The sequence below is a fragment of the Chlamydomonas reinhardtii genome, chromosome 17 (assembly GCF_000002595.2).
Source record: "Chlamydomonas reinhardtii strain CC-503 cw92 mt+ chromosome 17, whole genome shotgun sequence".
NCBI lineage: Eukaryota > Viridiplantae > Chlorophyta > Chlorophyceae > Chlamydomonadales > Chlamydomonadaceae > Chlamydomonas > Chlamydomonas reinhardtii.
The window spans coordinates 2,122,738-2,138,582 of NC_057020.1; the positions used below are offsets into that span (position 1 = coordinate 2,122,738).

The following is a 15,845-nucleotide window of genomic DNA, read 5'->3' on the forward strand; positions in this document are numbered from 1 at the left end:
TGAGGCTTCGCGCGAATTTCCATTTACGTTTTGTGGCCGAGTGCATTCTTGCAGGTGAATTGTCACCGTACTTGATATATTGCTCGCAGCAGTGTTACAAGGCATGAACCCTCATTCTGGTTTGCGCAAGAGTGGATCGCATCTGTCGTCTGTCGATCGCGAACATCATGAGGGCGCACCACTTCCAAACAAATGGCTCGTGCTCGATGCATACAGTATAATGATACAGAAAGAGATACAGAAGTCAACCATTTTCACGGGTGCCACACAGCCATGACGAAATGGAACCGCGACACCCAACTTGTACGCCACCGCCTCGCGGCGAGGCTCTCGCCGTCATGTACGCCACAACCACGCAAACCTTCTCTACTTATGCCACGAGGCTTCATGGCCCCCTCCTGCAAGGGGCTCGGCGGGGACCGCCCGTTGCCCTTGACGCTGACCACGACGCACGCACGCCCCCTCCACACCACCTCATGTCAGACGCTTATCGGTGGTTACCCATCAGCCCTAGAAGCCTAGAACCGGTGGTTAGATACCCGCCACACCCTTGCTGCTGGAGTTGTAGGCCGATGGCGGCCGTGGCAGCACCAGCTGGGGTCGTGGCAGCGGAGCAGACTTGGTGGCGCTGCCTGCCGCAGCGGCCGTGGCGACCGCGACGCCGCCGCCACCGCCGCCACCGCCCAAGCCTGCCGTCGCCACGGGCGGCAGCGCCGGCCAGCGCGACTCATAGCGAGCCAGGGCCCCGTCCGTAAGCTGTCGCCGCAACGGCGGATGAGTTGCTACTGGTGCCTGCGGCGGCTGCGGCCTCGGCTGCGGCTGTGGCAGCCGGCCCGAGGCCTCCACCAGCGGGCTCTGTGTCGAGGCGCCACCCGCCCGCTGCTCCGCCGCCGCACCCGCCGCATCCGCCGCCGCGACCTCCAGTCGCAGCTGCACCAGCGCCGCCATGAGCCGCGCGTCACAGGAGCGGCGCGAGCTGCGGCTGCCGGCACGCAGCCGGCTGACGGGGCTGACGGCGCGGGCGGGATCCACTGGCTCGACCCGCTCCACCTCGGCCGCCACAGCCTGCTCGCCCGCCTCTGGCTCCGCCTCTGTTGCTGCCTCATGTTCATCGGCCTCGTCGGCCTCCGACTCGGTGTCCGCGTCGCCCGCCTCTTCATCTTCAGACAGCGTGTACAGGGCCGCGCCTGCTGGCACTTCCGCGGCTCCCTCCTCCTCCACCCTCACGCGCTCCTCCTCTTCCTCCGCCTCTTCCTCGTCTGAAGCCCACTCGCCATACCCCGCTTCAGCCACGCCGGCGGCAGAGGTGGGTGTGCCCGCGGGCGCGTCCGGCGTCGCCACACGAGCCAGCACGGGCCCGCGGCGCAGCAGCCACACGCCGGCAGGGGCCGCGTTGGCATCAATCGCCTCCGCCGCCGCGTCCACAACATCGTACCGCTCACACGGCTGAGCGGCAGCGCCGGCGCCGCCATCGTGGTCGTACTGCTCGTCCCAAGCCTCCTCATCGTCCGACAGATCGTACGTGTCGTACCATGCATCGTACGGGATCACGCTGTCGGCCGCCGCCATCGAGAACGGCGCGGCGCCAATGCCGCCGCCGGTGGCGGCGCTGGCGGCGGAGGGCGTGTTGGCGGGCGCCAGGGAGAAGGAGCCGCCGAGGGAGGCGCCGCCTAGAGAGCTGCGCCAGCGGGGTGTCAGGGCCGCCACCGCCGCCACTCGGGGCGAGTTGGCAGCGGCGCTGCCACAGGCGGCAGCAACGCGGGCGCTGGTGCCGCCAGATGCAGACGAGGCTGGGGAGTCGGGGCCGGCGCCGGGCATGACGCCGCAGTGGCTGTCAGGGGTAGGCTCACGGCAGCGGTAACGGCGGGGGCTGGCGGCGGCGCCGCCGGAGGCGTCGGGGCCAGTGGCTGCGGCGGCGCCGTCGGCGCTGCAGGGCTCGCTGACGGTGCTGGCGCCGCCAACACTGTCGCGCCGGCCGCCGACGCTGAGGAAGACGGCTGACCAGGGCAGCTCGCCAACGGTGGCGGCGGCAGCGGCGCCGCTGCCCTCGTCGTGCTGCTCCGACGGAGTGGGTGCCGCCGGGTCAAAGCCGCCGCCGCCCAGCTCCTGTTGGTCTTGCAGGCTGCGCAGCTCGCGAAGGTTGGCCACGGGCGCCAGTGAGCCCGCGGACCGCCGGCGGGCGCGCGGACTGTTGGCACTGCGCGGACTACGTGGGCTGCATGGACTGTTGCGAGGGCTTGACGGCGTCTGTGCATCACCAGCGGCGGAAGCGGCGGCGGCGGCGGCGTGTGCGGCGGCGGCGGCCTTGATGGCGTCTACGGCGGCGGCGGTGGCGGGTGATTTGTAGATGGATTTGGCCCTGCGGTTGGCGACGGCGCGGTTGGCGGCGGCCTTGCGTACCAGCAGCATGGTCAGCGGCGGCGCCGCGCCGGCAGTAAAGCTGACGCTGCCATTGGTGCCGGACGGGCGCGACGGCGGCAGCAGCGGCGACAGTGGGGAGGAGGGGGAAGAAGGCGGTGGCGGCGCGCCGCCGCATGAGGAGCGGGGGGAGGGTGCCCAGTGGGCGGGCAGCGGGGCGCCGGCGGTGCTAGCGGGCGAGGTGGGGGCGGAGGCGAGGGCGCTGCCGCCGGCGAGCGCGGCCGAGGCAGGCGAGGGCGGCGGGTTGGTGCCGTCGATGCTGGCGCCGCCCAGGGAGGTTTCCTTCAGCCGTCGGAAGCGACTGAAATTTCGCGGGGGGCCTGACAAAATGGCGCTGGGCTGGCTGAGTGGCGAGAAGGGACCGGCGTCATCGTCCATGGACCGCGGGGATGCGTCGCCTTGGGTCGTGTCCGTCAGCGGCGACGGGGGCGCGAGCGGCGACATCAGCGCGGCCTTACGTGTGCTTGGCTCGTCTGGTTTTGAAGGCTTGCAGTTGAGGGCGGGCAATGCCGGCATCTGTGAATCAGATGAGACGCGGGCGCGAATGGTGTCGCCTTGACGGATTGCAAAACAGACGTGCATACCCTGGAACCATTCATATTTACATCGTTAGTCAAGTACTAACCTTGGTGGTCGGCGTTCCAACAGTCTGTTGAGTCGAGCGGCGGTCACCGACGGTTGACACGACTGGCCCCGACCCTGGCGACGCGGCCGGTCGCTCGACGCTGCTTGTGCATTGACCCTGAGAGAAGTCGATGCATTTTACGGCCAGTACACAGGTTATCGAGCCGAACATATGTTTGCAACAACGTAAGGGCAGCGGCATCCTTACCATCTTCACGAATCGTCGCGCCGAGTCAATCGCCCGTTGAGCACTTAGTCACAACTATGGCGCAGAAAGCTTATAGTGTGTGTTCATTCATAGCACTGCCCGCCAACCTTATGTAGGAGTGCATAAAGCCCATCCGCCATCGCCCATCTGTCAGTCTTTTGAGTCCGATCGCCACGAACACGCTGTTGGGCCGAACTCCAGCCCCTTTACCACTTCCTTCCCCAAATACTGCACTTACTCTGTAACACAATAACTCATGCAAACCAGCAGAGCAAAGCTACAGCCCTCCGACCAGCACTGGGGCTGGGAGCGCACACGTGGTCATGTCACCTGTAGCGTGCGCCCATGAGCCCATAGACGCTGCCATGTTCCCTCCACGAACTTCCCACCTGCACAGCAACATGTATCTTACAGCTACTCCTGCCCACCGTAATTGAACTCTGAGTGCTTTGGCCACGTGTGGCCCTTGCCACTCAGCATCGCTCCCCTGCGATGCCGACCTCCACGACAGCCGCCCCCACAGCGCTATGCCCTCGCGGCTGCGCCGCAACGGAGCGCCTTGCGTGCTGCCTCAAGCTCCACCCTTGCCTCCTCAACCCGGGCCCTCCGCCCTGGCGCCGCCGTGCCTACCGCTATGCCCCCTTCCAAAACCGCCAGCCTCCACTCGGCCGCCGCCAGCCGCTGCCGCTGCAGCCACGCCAAGTTATGCGGCAGCAGGTGTATGGTGCCACTGCCGTCGTCCTCCATTATAACGCGCCTCATCACCCCGATGAGCTCAGCCCAATACTTGATGTACACACTGCCCGTGACCTAACCGACTACCCTTGAGTACGAACCTTTGAGCTGCTGTGCCGACAGACATGCAGCTGCTATGACCGTGACCCCATGACGTCCCGCATGTCCGCCCTGGCCGCCGAGATTGGCCCAAATGCGTCAAACGCGACTGCACAACCATTCAAGTTCCAGACCAACCAGCCCCAGGTGGCTTGCGTCTCGCTGTCCGGTAACGCCGCCAATCCGTTTGATGATGCCAGTGGACACCGCTTCATCCTGGTCTACTCGCTGGGCCGTGTGAGGCTGCTGCAGGCGTTCCAGGGCTTGTCCACGATGCGGGAGTTTGAGAAGAAGAGCGGCGCGCGATTCACCTGGGTGGGCGAGGTGGCATTCAGGGCGTGGTGGGGCCAGCTCTGCGACCGTGCCTCGGGATCCAGGTCGGCCTCGTGGGTCGACCTGATCGGAGTGCCCTTCGCGGACCGCGCTAGCGAGTCGGCCTACGTGGCGGCCCCTATGATGCTGTGAGTGTGGCGGCGGAAGGGGACGTATGGGAATACACGGGGTCTGAATGAAAGCCGATGGTCTCCATTTTTGGGCTGAGCCCCCTGAGCGAAGCGATCCAGGGGGGGCGAAGCCCCCCAGGATTGCCCCTGTCCGTGCCTGCCTGCCTGTGTCGACAAAAAGTACCATACTGGCACAAACCGCGAGCGCCACGTATTATTAATTGCTATTCCCTATTGTAGAAAAATAGGCGGCAGGGAAAACTCGGCCGGAGCGAGAAGCGACCTCGCGAGTCCATGGACATCTTGACTTTCTTCAGTCCGCGAGTATAGCTCTCGGGCCCTGAATATCTTACATCCATGTATCAAAATATGTCGACGACAAGCGTCTTGGGGCAAGAATGTCGAAAGTTTGTGCAACAGCCGAACCATGCGTGCCGATCCCGCCTTAATTATGTCGCGGCCCCGGATCACGCGCCCGAGCTCCACTAGCCGTTTGTGGTCCTTGTGAGGGATTTGGAATGAGGTATCACGGGCTCATGTGTGGAGTGGCGTGGACAGGGCGTGGCGGTGCCTTTGGTATGCCCCTTTGCCAGTCCCGCTGGGCTTGCAAGGGTGCTGTTTATGTCGCCGGTACCCATCGTCACATCCCTTGCTCTAGGGGCTCAGCCCATTTTCCAGCTGTACAAAGCTGACACCCCTTGTTCATGGGACTGGTGCTTTTCGTTGCAGGAACCCTGGCCATTTGTTCGTTCCCATACGTTTTTGGGCTGAGCCCCCTGAGCGAAGCGATCCAGGGGGGGCGAAGCCCCCCAGGATTGCCCCTGTCCGTGCCTGCCTGCCTGCCTGCGTTGACAAAAAGTGCCAAACTGGTGCAAACCGCGAGCGCCACGTATTATAAATTGCTATTCCCTATTGTAGAAAAATAGGCGGCAGGGAAAACTCGGCTGGAGCGAGAAGCGACCTCGCGAGTCCATGGACATCTTGACTTTCGCGAGGTCGCGAGGTCGCAAGGAAAGCAGCCCTGTCACGCGGATTCCAAAAAGGAAGAGTTGCCAACTTCAATATAACAGCACCGAGTGCAAGACGATGCGGTGTGATTGTGTGGGTGTGTTACATGGGCCCCGACTCCCCGTGCCGTGCCGGGAAATGGGGCTGGAGTACTAGAAAGTGCATGGCGCTGCATGAGGTGCAACTCAGAAGGAGGTTGCGCAATGGTGTACGTGGTCTGTAATTCGGCCAGCAGGACATGTGCGCCCCCTGTCTCCCGGCGGATTTAGCAAATTATGGTGGGCACGAAGTCATCAGGTCATGTTTAGGGAAAGGATGTGCGCAAACAAAAGCCGACAGCGTTAATTGCTGTCATGTTAAATGCATGTAGCCGGGTCGTTATCGCGAGAGAGGTGGCCGCATTGGTTTGGAGCCTCTTCGACTTCCTGTCAAATCTGGCATTGTTCAATTTCGGCAGACAGGGAGCTGTTTCGCTGCAGGGCTAACTTCCGCACACGGCTTTTGAGTGCATGAAACACATTCTCTATGGGATTCAGTTCTGGTGTGTATGGTGGCACAAAGCAAAACTCGGGGAGTTGGACCCCACAGGGCTCAGCATCTGCAAACAGGTTTTTATGGATAGATGCATTATCGAGCAGCATCAGACATGAACTATCGAGCTTCAAAGACTGTACAAACCCGGCAAAATCAATTTTCTTGAGACCTCCCACTTTTAGCATGGACCCTACAACAGAACCATGGTTATCCACGGCAAGGAGAAGTGAGTGATGCGTCCAGATTCCTGTGTGTGTGCGCGCAATAATGTGCTGACCCTTGGGCGCCCATCCATACAAAGGCACCATGCGTTCACTGAATGCATATGCGTGTCGCTAGAGATCATGCAATTGCCGCCGGTGGTGGGCTTGCTGCCCCTGGTGCAGCATGTGCAGGCGCGGCGGTGCATTCACATGCGGTTCTGCCGCTCGTTTGTGTGTGTCAATCAGGAGCCTTTGCGCTTGGAGTGACTGCGTTGTCTGTATCGGTTCTGTGTTGTTGCGCGTTGGGCCTGAGAGTCGAGAGCAATGTGTGGGCCTAGCTAGCTGTTGGCGGGCGCCACACCGAGCCTTGCTTGGTGTTGTTGTGATGCACTCTTCCAGCTGTCAAACGTAGCGTAATCGTTCAGGGGCACCGGACACCGTACTGATCATCGAATATGATGTAGAACGTGGGCGCCTTCGATGTCACAATTGGGCGGCAAGCAAGTAACACAACGTCCCGTGAGGTGGCGAATCCCCCCGTACCCGATCGAGAAACACAAATACAAAAGGGGCAAAGCAAGTCCGGGCGCGCTGTGACTGTACCGACTGATGCTGGTCGAGGTGGCTGGAGAACGTGGGTGCCCGAGCTCTTATCTCGGATTACATAGTGCTTTCACGCAACCCCTCCGCCGTCCTGACAACCAGTCACACAGCTGCAGTCCTCGCTCTTTATTCTTCTCTATTCAGCTTACAACATTGCATCGCCTTATGCCCACTCTATCTACCTCGCACCCAGACTTGGGGCCCGCACTGCGGGGAGTTACCAAGAACTAAGCCCAACATAGCACATTGCGCATATCGGGCTCTATCTACTTGTCCATCAGGCGCGTGCAGACTACTTGTGGTCCGCAACTTTGCACTGCACATACTGACAGTAGCTAAGCCCATGCAAACAATAGCCGGGTCGTCACGTTAGCTGCTCCCACGCCCACGCAGCGCGCCCAACTTCCCACCCTGGTGGCGCTGACGGTTTTCCAATCCCGCGCTGGGGTCCATCACACCTACCACCGCCATACATCACGACCGGCAGGTGCCAGCAGCGGGGCCGGCACCCTGCTGGCGCAGCTGCCGCGCCAGCAGCCGGCACCCACACTGTCGTCGCAGCAGTGAATGCCCCAATGCCCCGCCGTCCTATAACTAGGTCTGGCCACTCCATGCCGCACGCACTTGTGTACACGCACACGGAAGTGGCAATTGGTACAGACACCAGCCAGTGGCCCATGTACGCCTGCGCGTGAGAAGCCCCACGCCCCCGACATACGGCTTCTGGCCGACGTATGTGCTTTGAGCGGCGGCAGCATGTACTTGTATTGCGCAACGGAGATGTGCGTGTGTGTGTGTGTGGCGGGGGGGTCTGTACGTTAGCAGGGTACGGCTTGTGTGTGCGGTGTGTGCGGCAAATCACATGCGTGCAGGGCCAACCAGCTGCGCAGCAGCCCCATGCACACAAGTGGGCACGCGCCGGCGGAGGCATGCAGCCAGGCGGCATGTTGACCGATAACCAAAGAGCGCCCGACACCCACACGTGATCCCTGCTGCTGCATGCCTTGAAATAAACGCGCATGCGCACAATTGACTGCAGTGGCTGTTTGTCCCATGAATGCGCCACCGCTGTGGCGCCGCCGCAATGATCCCACTGCCGCCGCCGCTGCCGCCGCCGCTGCTATGCACTCATCCATCTCCACTTATGCTATTTAGAAATGTTGTTGTGCAAAACCCCACACCCGCCCATGGCCCACCCATCCACCCATCTCACATACAAAGGTCCATCATCGGGACCCATACACCGCCTCGTGCTCCCACAGCAGCCAGTCGTACTCCTGCGTCACCTCGCAGCCGCACTCGTAGTCCTTCAGCCGCTTGCGGCTGAACGCCGGCAGCCGCGTGTGGCCCTGCAGCCCTGCCCAGTCAAAGTCCACGAACCGGACCTGGATCTGCGGCTGCGGCGCCGCGTCGTTCACGCCGCCGCGACCACCACTGCCGCCGCCGCCACCACCGCTGCCGCCGCCACCGCCGCCTTGCGGCATCAGCAGCTGCACCATGACGTTCGCCTGCCGCAGGTCGGCGTGCACGCCGCGCAGGCCGCGGGCCTGGTCCACCACCAGAGCATGCGCCCTGCCCAGCGCCTCCACCACCGCGCCGTGCAGCTGCGCCTTCAGGCCCTTTTCCAGGCCGTGGAACATGCGCCACCCCTGCGCCTCCTCCAGCTGCTCCATCACCAGCATGGTCAGGCCGCACCCGAGCCGCTTGCTGGTGAACACCTTGGGTGCCAGGTCCGCCGCCGCCCAGGCGCGCTGCACGTCGACCGCATGCGCGCTCATGTGCGAAAACTTGACCACCACGGCCACAGGCGGGCCGGCCGCCGGCGCAGTTGCAGCCGCGGCGGCGCCAGGAGCCGCATCCGCGTCCAGCTTTGGCCTGGATGCGCACCAAGGCACACGGCGAAGCGCACGGGTTTGAATGAAAAGGCGGAGGCAGTTGTGGCGAGAGAGGAGCATAAGAGGGCGTCAAACAATGCAGCAGTGCGACATTCCGGTCGCATGGACATTACAAACACGTGCGTCACACATGCACCAAGCCGGGGTCTGAGATACACGTCAGCGCGCAAGGACAGCGGGGGTTCCTTCCTGGGCTCAACGGTTTTCCTTCCTGGGTTCTGATACGGTTGAAGCGGTATGAGGCAGGTAGGTTCCGCACCTCAGCCTCGCCCGCCATAGCTCCCCATGCCGCCTTGCACCCCTTGACGCGTCGACAGCACTGATACTACCTGTTGAGGTTTAGAGCTTTCCCGGGCTGATAGGAAGCTATAAAGGGCTCAGCGAATACGTCTGCGTCCACGTCTCAGTGCTGTTAATACGTCTTTACATCTACGTCTTACGTCTTATGGCTTAGAGTACATATATACGGCAGCCGTACACGTATATTGGGTTGGTTAGCAACAACAACAACCTCTGCACACCTGAGTGCGCATATCACTAGCACCGGAATATGGCGTGTCACTGCATGGTGTTTGCCATGGGTTTGCCTAGTTGGCTGACCGGATATGCTGAACGCCAACACTATCTCATCTGCACATTCGCCGGGTTGGGCTGTGTGTCTTTGGGCATGCCTGCTGCACGCCGCTAGACTTGACACCTCCACTTCTGCTTAAATCCCGGTGATGTTCCCCTGCTGCGGCCGCCTGTACTTCATGCTTTCTCTAAGCGCCTGTAGGTGAGGCTACATGCAGGACATGCGGGACTCCGGCAATAAGGCGTGTTGGGTAGGGTAAAACGTTGATAGCGCGTTTCGGCACGCCGCACAGACACATATGGGTGCCTGTCGGGCCAGTTCTTTCGCGGACGCCCGATCATTGTGAGTATCGTGGCTATACGGTAATGGTCGAAGCAGTGATTTTGTAGGTAGTTCGGAAGTGACGCAAGCAACAGGCTAAATTTATTTTCATGTGTCGTTGTCCAAGACGAAGACATCAAGCACGCAGGCAGCCCAACCAGCAGCAATTACGGGTGCTCTCACGTCCTCCGTTGGGTGCCCCCTCACCTGTACTTGGCAAAGTACAGCGGGTTGTACACGCCAGGGTTCCAGGCCACCACTTCCGTGAAGCGCGTACCCAGGCGCAGTGGGTACGGCAGCTGCAGGGCCGCGTCGCGCAGCAGCGGCACCACCCCGCGCCGCGCCGTGCTCCCTCCCTCGCCCGCCGAAGCCGACGCAGCCGAGGCGGATGCCCCTGACTGCTCCGACCCCGCCGCCGAAGCCAAAGAAGCCAAGGTGGAGGCGAAGGCCGCAGGCTCTGCCGCCGCGGGTGGGGCGGCCGCGGCAGCAACTGTAAGCTGCTGCTTCTGCAGCTGCTGCACGCACGCGTCCTTGAGCAGCCCGATGCTGCGCTTCAGCGCCCGCAGCACCAGCGCCAGGCGGACCATGTGGTCTGGGCAGGGGAGGAGTAGAGGCATGTGGGGTACGGCGTCAGCGTTTTTTGGTATCATCAAGGGCGCTGCGGACAGGAGGGACACATGCAATGGGATTTGGGTGGGAGGGCAGAGGAAGTCCAGGCCAGGGTAGCTAAAGGCTGCAGCAGCTGCACGGCCCCTACTTCGATCGCGTGCAACCATCAAGCGTGTCGCACATTCGGGAGCAAGATGGAGAGGGGGTTAGGGTGGCGCATGAGAGGGCAGCTCAACACGCACACACAATCGAACACATTCAGCGGCCGCAAGCGCGCCTAGTCTCCGTGGCGTCGTGGAGTGGGGAGTGGAAGATCAGCCCCCCGCCAGCCCACGGCGCTCCCCCCGCCAGCCCACGCCACTCTGCACGCACGCACGCACGCACACACGGACACACGGACACACGCACGCACGCACGCACGCACGCACGCACGCACGCACACACATAGCTGGATTTCACGGGATCCTTACAGCGACTCCGGATGCGAGGGGGAGGCGCCCTCTAGGGGTTTTGCTCAGTCAGCGTCCCTGCAGCTGCGCCTGCAACCGCGCCTACCACCGTTCCCCATCCCACCTCGCTCGCTTAAGCGCGCCACCAGAACTCGTTCTCTCCCTCGTGATGGGTGATAGGAAAAATATCCTTGCACAACACACATGCGCATGCACGCCCACACGCGCACTCGCCCTCACCGGGCTGGCAGCGGTGCATGCTGAACAGGTGCAGGTAGGGCGTGAGCGGCTCACACACCACGGTCACGTCCGCCGGCGACGCCAGCGCCGACACGCGCAGGTGCGGCCCCACCAGCTCCAGGAACAGCACGGGCAGCACGCTGTGCCGCACCCACTCGGCCAGCTCCGGGCTGGCCACGTATAATTGGTAATAGCGCTGGCCCTGGAAGTAGGGGTCGCCGCTGCTGGTGCCGATCTGCGAGCAATGTCAGGAGGCAGCAGAGGAAAGCAGGGTAGGGTAGGGTAGGCAAAGGAGAGCATGCGCGTGAAAGCCGTGCGTACGTGTTCCACTGTGACATGTGCGGCGTCATGGGACGTCTGGCTCGAAGTGCCTAGGTCAGGAAGGGAAGGGCGAGGGCAGGAGCACCCCAAGACGCCAATCTTGCAGCTGCCGCTTTTTGATGTACAGCCGACCTATGCACGCACGCACCTCGTTCTTGAGCTCCTGGATGTACACCGGCAGCGACACGGGCCCGACCTGGCACAGCAGGCTCCCATCGGTCTTGAAGTCCGCACCGAGGATTGGACTGTCAGGCTTGATGGGCTCGCCGAGGTATTCACTGAGTATCTTGACGAACGCCACCATGCGGTCGGCCTCGCTGGGGAAGCTCTTGGCCATGGCCGCGCACAGGCTGCAGTGCACACAGCACCAACGCGCGGCCCACATATGTTGGTCGGCATTGTGGGAGCCGAGGCGACCAGCATGCTCGTGTCAAGCATCGACCATATCTCCCTCTCCAACCGGCCCTCACCCTGCCACCTCGACTTGCCACTTGTCCCCCCTCCCTCCGCAACGTCAGCCCCAACTACGTCATTGATACTATAGCGGCTTACCTGGTCGCCACAAAGCAGTCGGCGTCTGATGGGGGAACGCCACCAGCTCCGCAGCCACCGCCACTGCTGCCGCTGCTGCTACTGCCGCCGACACCAGCACAACCGCTGCTGCTGCTACCGCTGCGGCTGTCGTCCTCGCGGATCCACTTGCACAGCAGCGCCTCACGGAACAGCCCCGCCGCCTTGTCCAGAACAGCGTCGTACAGCGCTACCGGCAGAGCCCTGGTGGCGCCCACGCCCGCGGTTGGCCGCAAGCACCGAAAGAAGCCGTGGTTCGTTTCGAGCGACCAGATGTTGCTGTTAACCATGTCCGACGGGTTTGGCAGCGTCTGGAGCTGTTGCTGCAGCCCTGTGCGTTTGGAGGCACCAGGCAGCAATTTCCCCCTAATTGACGAGGATGCGGCCGAGCGGCCGAGGCGAAGCCCAACAAACGAAGATTTTAACGCACATGTCAGGCACACCACACCAGGATGTAAGAAAGGTGACATCTTTAACACTCCTGACCGCGACGAACGTCGACAAGAACGCTCACCGCTCAGAGGTTGGACTTGGACTTGCTTCTGCAGCTGCTCTCGCAGCGCCTTCTTATCATCCCGCAGCTGCTCCTCTTTCTTGCGGAGCTGCTCCAACGCGGTGCGCACTGCCGTCAGGTCATGGCTCTGGAATTCAGCTTCCTGCTGCTTGGCTTGGAGAAAAGCTTTCTCCTCATCACTAAGGACTGCTTTGGCGAGCTGGGCCTGCAACTTGCTAAGCTCCTGGCGCGTCTTCCGCGCTTGGGGCGCAATTTCCTTCTCTTCCGCCGCTTTCTCCTTGATAATCTCTTCAAGATCGGCAAGCTGCAAATTTAAGTTTGCAATCTCGTTCGCAATCTCGTCATCAATGTCGCGACGACGAGAACGCTTCGTCATTTCGCACACAAATGCAACGTGCTGGAGCTCTGAAAGTAAGGTGTCTTATGAAGTATCAAGGTATCGTTAGGAAGATTTGCAACGCCAGCTATGTCTCGAGTCGACAGGGCTAGGCAGCACAACCAATGGGCGAGCTGAGGCGTACATCGGCGTCCACGCCCCTCGTAGACGCTTGCGTCCACGCCAGGCGTGGATGCCCCATGCACTATATTTCTCGCTTGTATCATGCTACTCTATATTTAGGGCGCATGTATGCAACGTAAAACGCCAGCCCCGCGAAAGGGGCCGCGAAACGCTGGGCATGTTGACCGAAGGACAAGCTGGTTGCCCGCGAGAGGTCACAAATGACCATCGCAATCGCTAAGTTAGATACGTTTACAAGTCTTGTTTACCCTGAGCCAAAGTTCGGGCCCCCGGGCGCCTGCCTGCGGGAGCAACACCTTGAATGCCTTCGCGGCGCACCGAGCGCCTGCCAAGCTCGTACGGGAAGCAGCTCCGCATTTAAGTTTGCCCTTATGGTCTTGCATGGTGTGATGCGAGTGGCAGAGCGGGCCAGGTAATGCTGTCTCGGGAGCAAGGCCGGCCATCGGTGGGCTTCGAGGGGCTCCCTGTTGCGCCTTGTGCGCGGCGGGCACCGCTTATGGACGTGCGCCATTGGCCGGGTGACGGGACGGGCGGCGGCATACGGAGGGGGCTGGAGGGGAGGGGCTGAAGTGGGGACAGGTGCGAGGGGGGGCGGGGGCAGGGGGTGGGGAGGGCAGGCACGCAGCCTGGCTGCTGGACGCCGCAGGCTGTGCCGCGCGGGCCCGGCGCCCCGCTGATGGACATACTATAGCACGTGCTATGAATAGTGTGGTGGAGGACTAGAAGTGCGTGTGGAGCAGGGGTGGCAGGGGCGGCGGGGGCTGAAGGTAAGGATGGCAACGGTGGGGATGGGAGGCTATGAGGAAGGGGCGCGAACAGGCTGCCGTACTCAGCAATCACGGGTCACAGGATGCACTGAATGCTACCTCTGACGCTCATTGGAATGAGCAGCGTGCTCAGCAAGAGTACCGTGGTCATTGTGATTGCTGTGGGGGCCTGTATGGGTTAGTCTGGGGAGCGGCACCCCTGGCCAACGCCGCATGCATGCACATTATGTCTAATCTTCAATGAGCTTCACAGCATGCTTCTATTACGCACTAGTGTGCTTGGATTGGTATGGTGCGCAGGGTGCGTGTGGGTAGGGGGAGGGGGGCTGGCTGTTGGGTGGCCGGGTGGGGTGAACCCTGGCTGCCGTTCGAGGGGTGTGCACAATGTCACACTGCTCTGGTATGATGTCCTGGCAGGGTTGTCGGCAAGAACCGTAGTGTTACGCTAGATTGGTGATACTGGATTGGTGAAACAGGGTTACGTTCACCAACTCCGTGGCACGGAGTAATGTGGGCTAGGGTGCTGGGGGCTGGGAGGGGTGCTCTCCCATAAAACCCATTACAAATTGTGTGCTGGGTGCGTAATGCCAGCCCCTCACACCGGCCGTCACCAATTTCAAAATCACCAATTGAGTGTAAACACTACCGTACACGCCGACCAGGGTTAGTGGTCAAACCCCACTAACATGCTACACGGCATATGCCCCCGGTTTGACAAGAAAAGGTGGCTCTCCCTTGCAAGGGAAAAGTGGGCTGTGCCGCCACGCCACGTCCTCCGTCTGAGGCCGAAGGTTCCGATACTAGCCTCATCTCCCGGACATAGCCGGGGTCGGTTTGTACAGGCACCGCCCGCCATATGTGCCCAGTCGCGCCCAGCTATCAAGCACTAGTGCAGCAGGCAGCAGGCCAACCAGACAGCAAGGAAAACACCCCTGCCGCTGCAGCTGACTGCCCGCTACGCCATCCTCGTCAGCACAGGTCGCTAACCAGACAACACCGGCAGGTCTCAACCTGCGCGCCGGCGCCGCTTTGAAGGCGGCGCCGCGCTGTCCTCCTCCACGTGGCCTTGCCCGCCCCCTCTGCTCCGAACATGCGCGCCGCCACTGCCGCTGGGCCCAGGGCCGCCCGTGCCGCCACCACCACCGGGCCCAACGCCGTGGCCGCTGCTGTTGCCGCCGGTAGGCGCGGTGCCACCGCCGCCGCCACCGCCGTCTCCAGGCCCTGCACCGCCGCCACCGCCACCGCCACCGCCACCGCCGCCGCCAGGCCCTGCACCGCCACCGCCGCCAGCAGGTCGCAGGGCTGCAGGCCGCGGTTTGCCAAGCAGCATCTCCATCAGCGCGTGCCGCATGTTTGTAGCCGAGTTGGCGTCGCGGCCCTGCAGTTCAACATGCAAACAGGGCGTGTGTCATCCCATGTGTCATCCCGTGTGTCACCCCGTATCATCTCCAAACCGCCCTGTGTCATCCCGTGTCATCCCGTGTCATCATCTCCAAACCGACCTGCCGCCCCAAACCTGCCCCAAACCTGCCATCCCACTTACCCACACAGTCCCGCAGTGTTGGCACACTTGGACGTCGCGGGCACGCGAGCCACCAAACGGAATCACAACTTCCAGGCAGCGCTGCCCGTTACCAAGCAGGCGCCGTCCGCACTTCGCACACACCTGCTCAGACACAGAGATAGGTTTGCGCCAGGTAAGGTACGTGTGCATTGAGCGTTGTGCGCATTGCTTTGTGAAGATCACAGCGTACCTGGCTGGTGTAGTATTCGTCCACGTAGACCACCAGGTGGGCGTACTTGTCCACCAGCAGACGCAGCAGCGCCCGGTTTGGGCCCCTGCCTGACCTGAATTGCGAAGTGAGTGAGTGAGTGGGTGAAGGTGAGTGGGTGAGTGAAGGTGGGTGAGTGAGTGCGTTGCTGAGCGAGTGGCCGGGTGAGTGAGTGGCTGCGTTAGCCAAGGACCAGAGCCGCTGCCTGACCTGCTGACGCAGCCGCCGTGGCCAGTGTTGGCGTTGCCCCAGCCGACGATGACCTCCTCCTTGGGCCTTCCCCCAGCCAGCTGCTGCGCCGTTTGCTCGAGGACCTGGACGGGCATGACGTTGTGCGGTGAGTTGTTTGCATGAGCTGTACAGGGCACGCTTGCAACCTGGGACAGACGGAGTTAGCAACCAACGCGCACCTTCTGGC

General features: G+C 62.1%; 3 protein-coding genes across 3 annotated transcripts; 1 reads left to right on the plus strand and 2 right to left on the minus strand.

The window, feature by feature from the left end:
- Positions 1 to 12: 12 nt before the first annotated feature.
- Positions 13 to 3,488, minus strand: CHLRE_17g712500v5 (uncharacterized protein). Its single transcript, XM_043072107.1, has 3 exons — positions 3,251 to 3,488; positions 3,044 to 3,160; positions 13 to 2,934 (listed from the first exon to the last, which is right to left on the minus strand). Exons 1-3 carry the CDS (start codon positions 3,251 to 3,253, stop codon positions 532 to 534), a joined length of 2,523 nt encoding a protein of 840 aa, XP_042914566.1. The 5' UTR covers positions 3,254 to 3,488; the 3' UTR covers positions 13 to 531.
- A 580-nt stretch (positions 3,489 to 4,068) lies between these two features.
- CHLRE_17g712550v5 (uncharacterized protein) lies at positions 4,069 to 6,820 on the plus strand. The gene has a single exon (XM_043072108.1). The coding sequence runs from the start codon at positions 4,136 to 4,138 to the stop codon at positions 4,547 to 4,549; it is 414 nt and encodes a 137-aa protein (XP_042914567.1). The 5' UTR covers positions 4,069 to 4,135; the 3' UTR covers positions 4,550 to 6,820.
- A 100-nt stretch (positions 6,821 to 6,920) lies between these two features.
- On the minus strand, positions 6,921 to 13,108 carry CHLRE_17g712600v5 (uncharacterized protein). The gene is made up of 6 exons (XM_043072109.1): positions 12,369 to 13,108; positions 11,837 to 12,185; positions 11,433 to 11,634; positions 10,964 to 11,198; positions 9,873 to 10,257; positions 6,921 to 8,750 (listed from the first exon to the last, which is right to left on the minus strand). The coding sequence occupies exons 1-6, from the start codon at positions 12,742 to 12,744 to the stop codon at positions 8,102 to 8,104; spliced, it is 2,196 nt and encodes a 731-aa protein (XP_042914568.1). The 5' UTR covers positions 12,745 to 13,108; the 3' UTR covers positions 6,921 to 8,101.
- Positions 13,109 to 15,845: the final 2,737 nt, after the last annotated feature.

Coding starts and splice junctions, on each gene's coding strand:
- CHLRE_17g712550v5 (XM_043072108.1), top strand. CDS start 4,136: ATGACGTCCCGCATGTCCGCCCTGGCCGCCGAGATTGGCCCAAATGCG.
- CHLRE_17g712500v5 (XM_043072107.1), bottom strand. Junction 2,935..3,043: donor TTGGAACGCCGACCACCAAG/GTTAGTACTTGA, acceptor TCTGATTCACAG/ATGCCGGCATTGCCCGCCCT.
- CHLRE_17g712600v5 (XM_043072109.1), bottom strand. CDS start 12,744: ATGACGAAGCGTTCTCGTCGTCGCGACATTGATGACGAGATTGCGAAC. Junction 12,186..12,368: donor CCAAGTCCAACCTCTGAGCG/GTGAGCGTTCTT, acceptor CCAAACGCACAG/GGCTGCAGCAACAGCTCCAG. Junction 11,199..11,432: donor TCCAGGAGCTCAAGAACGAG/GTGCGTGCGTGC, acceptor CATTGCTCGCAG/ATCGGCACCAGCAGCGGCGA.